A 12,500-nucleotide genomic window follows, 5' to 3' on the forward strand; every position below is an offset into this window, starting at 1 on the left:
GCATGTGAATAAGATGCTGGTATGTGTGCTAAAAAATGTAGAAATGGTGCTTTTGTTTTGTGAATTCAGCCGTTAGTTTCTGCATACTTGAGTCAGTTTGCCTGATTTAATGCTCTTTTTTTTGGCCTTAAAGTATGAAATTATGAAACATTTACACTAGCGTTTAAAAGTTTGGGGTGCGGTTTTAATACTTTAATTCCGCAGGGAAACATTAAATTGATCAAAAGTGACAGTGAACACATTTATAATGTTACAAAAGATTCTCTTTCAAATAAATGCGTTTTTCTTCTTTTTTTACTTTCTTTCTATTATCAAATAATCCTGAAAAATTAAATGTATTACAATTTCCACAAAAACATGAACTGTTCAACATTGATAATCATAAATGTTTCTTGAGCATCAAATCACCATATTAAAAACTACAGTAAAAATTCTGAATAATATTGCAATTTAAAATAGTTGTTTTCTATCTGATTATATTGTAAACTGTAATTTATTCCTGTGACCAAAGATGATTTTTTTTTTACTTAAAGCATCATTACTCCAGTCTTCAGTGTCACATGATCCTTCATAACTGTGTCTTGATCATCAGATCATCATATTACACTGATTTCTGGAGGATCATGTGACACTGAAGACTGGAGTAATGATGATAAATTCAGCTTTGATCACAGGAATAAATTACAGTTTACTATATATTCACATATTTTACACTGTAAAAAAAATTACATCCTCAAGTCAAAATTTGTCACATGTGACTGGTCACATCTAAATTTTTCAATTAGTCTGACATATTATTTCTCATTGAGCCAGACTATTGCAACAATTAATTCAATTTATTTTACAGAATTTCACTCGGGCCAATTTAAAATTTTAGATGTGAGCAGTCACTAGAATATTTTGACTTGGAGAGGTTAATTTTTTTTTTACAGTGTACATTGGAATAATATTTCACGATTTTTACTGGATTTTTCTCAAATAAATGCAGCCTCGATGAGCAGAAGAGACTTCTTTCAAAAACATTTTTAAAAATCTGACCGACCCCAAACTTTTCAAACCATAATGTATTTTAAATGTATGATAAGGCCAGTGAAATAAGTCAGCGAGTGAGTCTATAAAAGGAAAAGCCACAGTTGATGTCACAGTCGTGAGTCTGACAGGCGTATCCGTCACAGCGAGATTGTGTTCGGCTGCCGATCCTGCCAACTTTATCAAGAGTGCAAATGGAAATGCTGCGAGACCTATTTAAAGTCCATCAGATCACTTCTTCCTACACACACACACACACACACACACACACACACACACACACACACACACACACGCGAGCTCGTGACCCGGAGAGACTCTGCTCGTTCAGTCGAGCTGAGCGCATGATTTATGGCTCTGAGAGAGGAAATCTGTTCCTGAACTTACAGAGACCGCGTTGTAATGCATCGTGGGCTGAGGGTTCATGTGCGTTTTGTAATGACTTTTAATTTAAGCGAAGCTGGTGAGAAACTGGCCGTCTGGATCCACTCGCTCTGAGATGAAATAAAAAGGAGAGCAACTGTGATTTCAGTAAAATGTAGAAGTCGGGAGATGTTGTGCTCACGGTGACCCAGGTTTGACTTTGACGTCCACTGCATGTATTATATTTATATATATATAAATATATAGATATGGTTTACAGGTTATGAACACCTCAAATTCAAAATTAGAATATTGAGAAAAGGTTTTCATAAGCATAATCATCAAAATTATAACAAATAAAGGCTTGAAATATCTCACTTTGCATGTAATGAGTCTATATAATATATTAGTTTCACCTTTTAAGTTGAATTACTGAACTTGTGCACCATATTTAAACTTTCTAGTTTCGCCTGTATCTGAACATGATGTCCAGGACCTCTGGCAGACAATTATGCGAGAAAGCTCTCGGACTAAATCTAAAATATCTCAAACTGTGTTCCGAAGATGAACGGAGGTCTTACGGGCTTGGAATGACATGAGTCATTAATGACATAATTAAAAAAATTGGGTGAGCTAACCCTTTAAGGTATTTTTTTTGTTTGTTTCATCGGTTTTATATTTATTTAAAAAAAAAAAAAGCATATGTACTAAAGTATGAAAGACAAATAATAATAAAAACTGCATTCTCAGACCTCTTGTTTTCAGTAATATGTTTATACTGTTTTAGCTGCGGTCTCTGATGACCTGTACGTCTCTCTTATGTCCTCAGAGACACATTACTGGATTTAATCCGGTTTACACATGTTGACCATATGTTGTGTGTGTGTTTTATCCTGCTCTCCCAGCACAATCCGGATCAGTCGTAAGGGATGGCACATGCTCCTGAACTTCTGCTTCCACTCGGCGCTGACGTTCGCTGTGTTCGCCGGAGGCATCAACCGAATCAAACACCCCATCATCTGCCAGGCCGTGAGTCTCGTGCTTCTCTCCGTCTCTGCCTCTCACACCGGCTCTTTCAATGCACAGCCGGCCCTGAAAACCCATTATTCATGTGTAGCGGTGTGTGTACGGAGCCTTTAGCGGTGCACGGCGCTCGCTGCATTGTTATTCGCTGTGTGTGTGTTCATGTTTTTCATGCACTCGGCCTCTGACCTTAATGCAAATGCTTTACACACGTGAAGTCCTCTATATAGACCTTCATATATCTGCACTTTAGATGTGTGTGCCTTCAGGTGCTCTCAGACTCTCGTGTGCGGCGCTGACGGCCTTCAGTCATTGTGGAGATCACTGCATTTCATCCCACATTATGGACTGAAGATAAAGATGATGTTAAAGTTTGGGTCAGTGGGACGCTGGACGCTTATATAAGTGTCTTCATTCGGTCCGGAACCCTGCAGGCTTCACATTCAGACGCAATATTAGAAACTACACTGTATGAATTTCATTGCTTTTTAATTCTACTTTATCGAATGCAAATTTGCATCCAGTAAATTACTAACAAATATAACATTATATAATATTTGCATGCTTTTGAGAGTGCTAAATTCACTAAAGATGCACTGATATTTCAATTCTGACTGGTATAATAAGCTGATTATGATTTTTATGTTATGGCCAATAACCTTTAGTAAATTTGCATCCTGTTTGCTGATCAAATTCAAATAAAATTCAGGAAATTAGTGGGAATTTATAAGACATTTATAATTAAATAAAAAATTAAACGCATGCATATGACCCACTAACAATTTTATAACGTTTGCATGCTTTTGAGAGTGCTCAATTCACTAAAGATACACTAATATTATAATAACCTGATTATGATTTTTATGTTATGGACTATAACCTATAGTAAATTTGCATCCTGTTTGCTGATCGTACTCAAATCAAATTCAGAAATTTTAGTTTAGACATTTACAATAAAATTTTGAATGGTGCACACTCCTGAATGAAACGCATGCATACTTTATGACCAAAATCACATTTTTTTTATCAAAACAAGCAGTATTTCTTATATCCGCTTTTAATGAGATCAAGCTCTAAATTATGGCAAAAATAATTTCTAAATGGGTGGCAAAGTGTGTAAATATATGATAAATTGATTTTAATATGGCGCCAATATTCGCTGTGGTGCCGTTCTGATTGTTTAGATGATTTAGTCTGTGAATATGATGTTTAGATGATTTAGTCTGTGAATATGATGTTTAGATGATTTAGTCTGTGAATATGATGTTTAGATGATTTAGTCTGTGAATATGATGTTTAGATGATTTAGTCTGTGAATATGATGTTTAGATGATTTAGTCTGTGAATATGATGTTTGATTGGTTCGTTGAGAGGTTTGTGTCGGGTTTGATGTATTTAAGAACTGGTCTTTCATTTTTCCACTTGAATGTGCGGTCTGTCTTTGAAAAAGGTATTTTCTGCTCACCAGGGCTGCATTTATTTCATCAAAAAAAAAAAAAAAATATTATTGCAATTTAAAATAGCTGTTTTCTATCTGAATATTTTGTAAACTGTAGTTTATTCCTTGAAATAAGTATTTTCTGCTCGCCAAGGCTGCACTTATTTGATCAAAAATATTTATAGGAATAAAATACAGTAAAATTTTGAAATAATATTGCAATTTAAAATAGCTATTTTCTATCTGAATATATTGTAAGCTATAATTTATTCTTGAAAATTAGTCTTTTTTTTTTTTTTGCTCACCAAGGCTGCATTTATTTGATAAAAAAAATGTAAAGTTAAAAAATACAGTAAAAATTGTGAATAATATTGCAATTTAAAATAGCTGTTTATATATCTATTTATATTTATATATATTTATAATATCTGAATATATTGTAAACTATAATTTATTCCTGTGACCAAAGCTGCATTTTAACATAATTTATTTGTGTGACCAAATATGATTTTTTTTTTTTAGTTTTTTTTTTTTTTTTAGTCTTCAGTGTCACATGATCCTTCAGAAATCAGTATAATATGATGGAAATTAAGCTTTGATCACAGGAATAAATGACATTTTAAAATAAACCGCAATTTTAATTTCTAATAACATTTCAGAATTTTTACTGTATTTTTGATCAAATATGTTCAGGCTTGGTGAGCAGAATAGACATATAGAAAAACCACAGATTTACATGCGATCGATCACGTTGTTGCGCTGAGAAGCTCCAGCCGAACGGTTCTGGGTTTGTCAGGTGTTTTCTGCAAGCGTTCAGTGTCGCGGCTCAAGGTCGTTCTCAGATTAATATTTCTTCATCTTCACGTGCTTCTTCTCACAGGGATGTAGAGACGCTGCGTTTGATGAGTGATGGATGACGTGGGAAAGTGTAATCTGTGTAATGGGAATCTGTCGTCAGTCAGTGTCTCCTGAGTTTGATCCTTCGGGGTGTTTGTGAACATATATGATGTTTTCTCAGACCACGCGGCTCCCCAGACGAGAACGCAGGGAATATGATTATTTTATTTGCTGTCTCTGCAAACGGAGTGGATGAGAGAAATGATATGTAGTCAGGATTCCTGCTGAATATATGACAGCGCAGCATTTAATTTAGATTACAGATGAACAGAATAACAGAGACGGGAACTGTGTATAGTTATGTTCAGGTGAGCGAGCTTAACGTTTATCTGTGTGTGTGTGTGTGTGTGTGTGTGTTGCAGTGTTATTTTAATAGACGGGTATATTGGCTGTGTAATTGGCCTTGAGATTATTATATTCTTTTCAGTTATTTTATGTCTCATTTTCCATTAGATGCATCCAGTTTAATGTTCATGAGACACACACACGCTTGCTGTCCTCCATCCTGATGTGTTTAATGTTCATGAGACACACACACACACACACACACACACGCTTGCTGTCCTCCATCCTGATGTGTTTAATGTTCATGAGACACACACACACACACACACGCTTGCTGTCCTCCATCCTGATGTGTTTAATGTGTTTGATTTGAGAGATAACGACCAAAGGCAAAATGATCACTAAACAAAGCTGTTAAAGAGCCAATTATGTCCGTCCCATTTGCTTTCATTAAGATGTAATATCATAAATCTGTGATATACTGTATATTCTACTACTGTTAAAAGTTTGAGGTCAGTAAGATTTTTTAATGTTGTTGAAAGAAGTCTCTTCTGCTCAGAAATGCTGCATTTATTTGATCAAAAATGCAGTAAAAATTGTGACATATTATTCCAATGTAAATCATCAGTTTTCTATGTGAATATACAGTAAAGTGTAATTTATTCCTGTGATCAAAGCTGAATTTATCATCATTACTCCAGTCTTCAGTGTCACATGATCCTCCAGAAATCAGGATAATATGATGATCTGATGATCAAGACACATTTATGATTATTATTATGAATATGTTTGTGGAAACCGTGATACATTTTATTTCTCAGGATTCTTTAATAAACATAAAGTTCAAAAGAACAGCATTTATTTGAAATATATATTTTTTGCAACATTTTAAATGTCTTTACGGTTACTTTTTAATGAATCAATTTAATGCATTCTTGCCAATTAAAAGTATTATTTATGAGCATATTCATGTACCGTGTGTGTGTGTGTGTGTGTGTGTGTGTGTTTCAGGTCGGGATCGTGCTGCATTACTCTTCTCTGTCCACTATGCTCTGGTTGGGTGTCACGGCACGAAACATCTACAAACAAGTGACCAGAAAACCCCAGCAAGCTCAGGACGGAGATCATCACGCGCCGCCTCACCCAAAGTCACCCATGCTGAGGTACGAACCGCCGAAAACACACGTCTGCTCGACTCCAGGTGTCATTGAGACGTTGTTCTCTGGTTATGACACTCACAGAGTTCATTTGAACAAATGAAGAGCAAATCTGACCCTGGATCACACACAATTTCAGGTCAAAATTATCCATTTTTCTTTTATGCCAAAAATCATGAGGATATTAAGATCATGTTCCATGAAGATATTTAGTAAATGTCCTACCGTAAATATATAAAACATGTATTTTTGTGAGTGAATGCAGCACAATCGTGAACATAAATGCACAACTTTAAAGGAGATTTTCTCAATGTTTACATTTTTTTGCTCCTCAGATTCCAGATTTTCAATAGTTGTGTCTCGACCAAATATTGTCCTATCCTAACAAACCACACATCACTGGAGAGATTATTTATTCAGCTTTCAGATGATCCATAAATCTCAATGTAAAAATGTGACTGGTTTTGTGGTCCAGGGTCACAAATGGTCTGTCAAGATGAAGCTCTTCCAGTGAAGATCCAGGATGTTGACTGTGACCTTCACGTTATCCTTCTGTCAGTGTCAAGATGATAAACACAATCAACGTCTGCTCAGGGGAAATACAGCAACCGTAGAGAGAATAAGAGTGAGATCTCAGAGCAGCTTGTGTCTAAATCAGTGTGTGATGAAGTTATCTTGGTCAGTGTATGGTTTATACCGCGGTAGATCCGTCGATGTGCTTGTTTTATAGTTTAACTGTTGAGTTTAGTTGTTTAACACACAGCTTTGTACATCAATAACAATTTATTATGGCTGTCAAGCGATTACATTTTTTAATCACAAATTAATTGCACATCAAATTTGTCTGAGAATTGACCCACAAATGATAATTTTCAGTCATTATTGTGTTAAATGAGAAAAGTGTCAACACACTGTAAAAAATGTGGCTGCGATTTAGTTATAACAACTTAAAATTTGTTGAGAACTTAAATATCCACCTAAACTAAAGTTAATTAAACTTAATATTTTAAGTCAAGCATGAACACATACTTTTTAAAGTTGAAACAATGTTGGATTTTAAGTTGTGATAAATAATCACAGCAAATTTTTTTTACAGTGTAGACACTACAAAAAGTTGCTTTAGAAAGATATATTATATATGATTCAACATAGAATTTATTAAACAGCGGCCATGAGGTATATGATGACAGAATTTTTATTTTTGGTTGAATTATACATTTAATGTTTTTTTTATTATAAGGAATTTTTTTATTTATTTATAATTCTCTAAATAAGAAACTAAAACTGCCAGTATGTGGCAGTAAATGTCTAAATGAGTGAGTCATTGAATCATTCATTAGATTCGTTCAATCGCTGATTTGTTCAAGTAAATGGCTCTCTTTATGAATGAATCATTGGTTCGCCCGATTGATTCAGTCATTTGGAAATATCAAGGCCGTAACCATGTCTTGAACATTTCTTTATTTCTTCTGTAAAGAGATAAAGAAATAGTAATAAGAACGGTAAAAGTTCCAGGTTTATAGTTTGTGAAGTAGGCCTAATCAATTTAAACTATTTGCAAGTAATATCTATTGCAAACATTCATTGTTAGTGGTTTGTCTAATATGTAAAAAACGCAAAACATTTCTTGTCTCGTCACATTCAGTTATGAATCATGTAAATAATAGCATGTTTTCAATTCAAAAAGGTGAAATTACATAAACATGTTGAGTAGTTTGCTTCACTGGATATTACTGCTGATCATTTCTGTCATAAAACATTGTCAGATATTAAATGTTTTGCTACTTACTGTACATCTTACACACACACACACACACTCACTGCTAAAACTAAAGGGCTGCGAGGGAGTTCACACTCATCTTCTGTGAACACTAAGCTCCGCCTCCTGTGAACACTAATCCCCGCCTCCTGTGAACACTAAGCTCCGCCTCCTGTGAACACTAATCCCCGCCTCCTGTGAACACTAATCCCCGCCTCCTGTGAACACTAATCCCCGCCTCCTGTGAACACTAAGCTCCGCCTCCTGTGAACACTAAGCCCCGCCTCCTGTGAACACTAATCTCCGCCTCTTGTGAACACTAAGCTCCGCCTCCTGTGAACACTAAGCTCCGCCTCCAAAATTGGACGGTCTTGTTCCACTCATTGTCTTTGGTGGTTACAGGCCTGCTACACACAAACACACACACACACACACGCACACTAACCCGACCCCTAAACCTACCCATCACACAAAACTTGCTGCATTTTTACATTTTTTAAAACCTTTAATTACTTTATTTTTATACCAGATTTACAAATGAGGACATCCTAGAGGAGGTTTTGGTCACTTCTGGGTACAAATGTATCCCCAAAATATGGTTAAGTAGGTACACACACACTCACTCTATACACACACGCACACACACACACACACACAGCTTGATATAAAACATATATATATATATATCACACAGCTTGTCTGCTCGTCGGCTGGTGCTTCAGTTTTTAATCTGGGATTTTTAGTACTTCTGGTTTATTGTGTTGAAAGTAGGTCACGTTGTGTTCTCTCAGCTGTGGTTCAGAAACGGTCGGGTCTGTGAGACGCGAGTCAGATGCTGTAAACCTTTCAGCACGACGCTCCATCTACACTTCAATCCAGCCTCTTTCCTCCTATTAATGTGCTTCTTAATTAGCAGAGGACAGGAGGATGGTTCCTCAATACTAGTGTACAGCCCAGAATATACTGATAAATGAAGCTTTATTTCTTTAAGTGCATGTGAAACCGTAAATGCAAACGTTTGTGTGTGTGTGTGTGTATGTGCAAGCGCTATGGCTAGAGAATACTGCAGATAATAGTGTAAGCTGGATCAATAGCTCAGTAATGTTTTTTCTCATCTGTGATGTGCACTTCCATGAGTTTGATTGAAACTTGTTTCTTTTCCAGAATGATTCTGCTGTACGACTGCAAGCGACATGATTGTTTTTTCGTTTATCTGTCTTCAGAGTTATTCTCTCACGCCTCAAACCTCCAGCGGTTCATTTTATTTCTTGATTGTTGGTTGGATCAGCACATCTATTTTACGCTCTCACATCTCAGTTTCTCTTTTGGTCCAGTTTAAGGTCATGTTGCAAGCTCATTTGAACACGGTTTCTTTGTTTAAAGGCTTATAGAAAATCACTTTTACACTAACATGCTATTAACTTTTTTTTGTGTGTGTGTGTTTTCTTTCCACTATTCTGACATGTTATGGAAGCAAAATAGACCAAACTGACCAGTGCATGAGAAACATGCCTTAAAACATTTTAAATACTTCAGAAAGTTACTATAATAATACAATAAAATCCATATTACGTGTAACTTGTGTTTGTTATGATGGTTGTTCTGCTATTATGGTTAATATTCAGCTTGTTTCGGCCCATTAGTCCACAGATCCTGTATAAACACTCCAGGTGTATGTGATGAAGGTCGCAGCATCTTTAGTTTAACTGAGAGACATTCAGCATGACCAGAAGTGCTGATATCTGAGTGTATGAGTCGTTTACTCTGGAATAGTTTGACCCATCCATGTTTGTGGACTAGTCATTATCCTAAAGCTCATCATGTTTGTGGACTAGTCATGATCCTAAAGCTCGTCATGTTAGTGGACTAGTCATGATCCTAAAGCTCGTCATGTTTGTGGACTAGTCATGATCCTAAAGCTCAACATGTTTGTGGACTAGTCATGATCCTAAAGCTCATCATGTTTGTGGACTAGTCATGATCCTGAAGCTCGTCATGTTAGTGGACTAGTCATGATCCTAAAGCTCATCATGTTTGTGGACTAGTCATGATCCTAAAGATCGTCATGTTTGTGGACTAGTCATGATCCTAAAGCTCAACATGTTTGTGGACTAGTCATGATCCTAAAGATCATCATGTTTGTGGACTAGTAATGATCCTAAAGCTCGTCATGTTTGTGGACTAGTCATGATCCTAAAGCTCGTCATGTTTGTGGACTAGTCATGATCCTAAAGCTCGTCATGTTAGTGGACTAGTCATGATCCTGAAGCTCATCATGTTTGTGGACTAGTCATGATCCTGAAGCTCATCATGTTTGTGGACTAGTCATGATCCTAAAGCTCGTCATGTTTGTGGACTAGTCATGATCCTAAAGCTCGTCATGTTTGTGGACTAGTCATGATCCTAAAGCTCGTCATGTTTGTGGACTAGTCATGATCCTGAAGCTCATCATGTTTGTGGACTAGTCATGATCCTAAAGCTCAACATGTTTGTGGACTAGTCATGATCCTAAAGATCATCATGTTTGTGGACTAGTCATGATCCTAAAGCTCAACATGTTTGTGGACTAGTCATGATCCTAAAGCTCATCATGTTTGTGGACTAGTCATGATCCTAAAGCTCAACATGTTTGTGGACTTGTCATGATCCTAAAGCTCAACATGTTTGTGGACTAGTCATGATCCTAAAGCTCAACATGTTTGTGGACTAGTCATGATCCTAAAGCTCATCATGTTTGTGGACTAGTCATGATCCTAAAGCTCAACATGTTTGTGGACTAGTCATGATCCTAAAGATCGTCATGTTTGTGGACTAGTCATGATCCTAAAGCTCAACATGTTTGTGGACTAGTCATGATCCTAAAGCTCAACATGTTTGTGGACTAGTCATGATCCTAAAGCTCGTCATGTTTGTGGACTAGTCATGATCCTAAAGCTTGTCATGTTTGTGGACTAGTCATGATCCTAAAGCTTGTCATGTTTGTGGACTAGTCATGATCCTAAAGCTTGTCATGTTTGTGGACTAGTCATGATCCTGAAGCTCGTCATGTTTGTGGACTAGTCATGATCCTAAAGCTCATCATGTTTGTGGACTAGTCATGATCCTAAAGCTCATCATGTTTGTGGACTAGTCATGATCCTAAAGCTCATCATGTTTGTGGACTAGTCATGATCCTAAAGCTCATCATGTTTGTGGACTAGTCATGATCCTAAAGCTCGTCATGTTTGTGGACTAGTCATGATCCTAAAGCTCGTCATGTTTGTGGACTAGTCATGATCCTAAAGCTCATCATGTTTGTGGACTAGTCATGATCCTAAAGCTCATCATGTTTGTGGACTAGTCATGATCCTAAAGCTCATCATGTTTGTGGACTAGTCATGATCCTAAAGCTCATCATGTTTGTGGACTAGTCATGATCCTAAAGCTCATCATGTTTGTGGACTAGTCATGATCCTAAAGCTCATCATGTTTGTGGACTAGTCATGATCCTAAAGCTCGTCATGTTTGTGGACTAGTCATGATCCTAAAGCTTGTCATGTTTGTGGACTAGTCATGATCCTAAAGATCATCATGCTTGTGGACTAGTCATGATCCTAAAGCTCGTCATGTTTGTGGACTAGTCATGATCCTAAAGCTCGTCATGTTTGTGGACTAGTCATGATCCTAAAGCTCAACATGTTTGTGGACTAGTCATGATCCTAAAGCTTAACATGTTTGTGGACTAGTCATGATCCTAAAGCTCGTCATGTTTGTGGACTAGTCATGATCCTAAAGCTCGTCATGTTTGTGGACTAGTCATGATCCTAAAGCTCAACATGTTTGTGGACTAGTCATGATCCTAAAGCTCAACATGTTTGTGGACTAGTCATGATCCTAAAGCTTGTCATGTTTGTGGACTAGTCTTGATCCTAAAGCTCGTCATGTTTGTGGACTAGTCATGATCCTAAAGCTCAACATGTTTGTGGACTAGTCATGATCCTAAAGCTTAACATGTTTGTGGACTAGTCATGATCCTAAAGCTCGTCATGTTTGTGGACTAGTCATGATCCTAAAGCTCGTCATGTTTGTGGACTAGTCATGATCCTAAAGCTCGTCATGTTTGTGGACTAGTCATGATCCTAAAGCTCAACATGTTTGTGGACTAGTCATGATCCTAAAGCTTGTCATGTTTGTGGACTAGTCTTGATCCTAAAGCTCATCATGTTTGTGGACTAGTCATGATCCTAAAGCTCGTCATGTTTGTGGACTAGTCATGATCCTAAAGCTTGTCATGTTTGTGGACTAGTCATGATCCTAAAGATCATCATGTTTGTGGACTAGTCATGATCCTAAAGCTTGTCATGTTTGTGGACTAGTCATGATCCTAAAGATCATCATGTTTGTGGACTAGTCATGATCCTAAAGCTCGTCATGTTTGTGGACTAGTCATGATCCTAAAGCTCGTCATGTTTGTGGACTAGTCATGATCCTAAAGCTCAACATGTTTGTGGACTAGTCATGATCCTAAAGCTTAACATGTTTGTGGACTAGTCATGATCCTAAAGCTCGT

At 36.8% G+C, this 12,500-nt stretch overlaps 1 protein-coding gene across 1 annotated transcript in view; it reads left to right on the plus strand.

The window, feature by feature from the left end:
• The window catches only part of adgra1b (adhesion G protein-coupled receptor A1b), a 160,439-nt gene that overhangs the window by 139,987 nt on the left and 7,952 nt on the right, over nt 1-12,500 (plus strand). Inside the window, exons 16-17 of the mRNA XM_079635790.1 lie at nt 2,298-2,421; nt 6,047-6,198. Of these exons, the coding sequence (XP_079491916.1) occupies nt 2,298-2,421; nt 6,047-6,198 (276 nt within the window). The remainder of the gene's footprint in view (nt 1-2,297; nt 2,422-6,046; nt 6,199-12,500) is intronic.

This window comes from Phoxinus phoxinus, assembly GCF_949152265.1.
Source record: "Phoxinus phoxinus genome assembly, chromosome: 14".
Taxonomy (NCBI): Eukaryota; Metazoa; Chordata; class Actinopteri; order Cypriniformes; family Leuciscidae; genus Phoxinus; species Phoxinus phoxinus.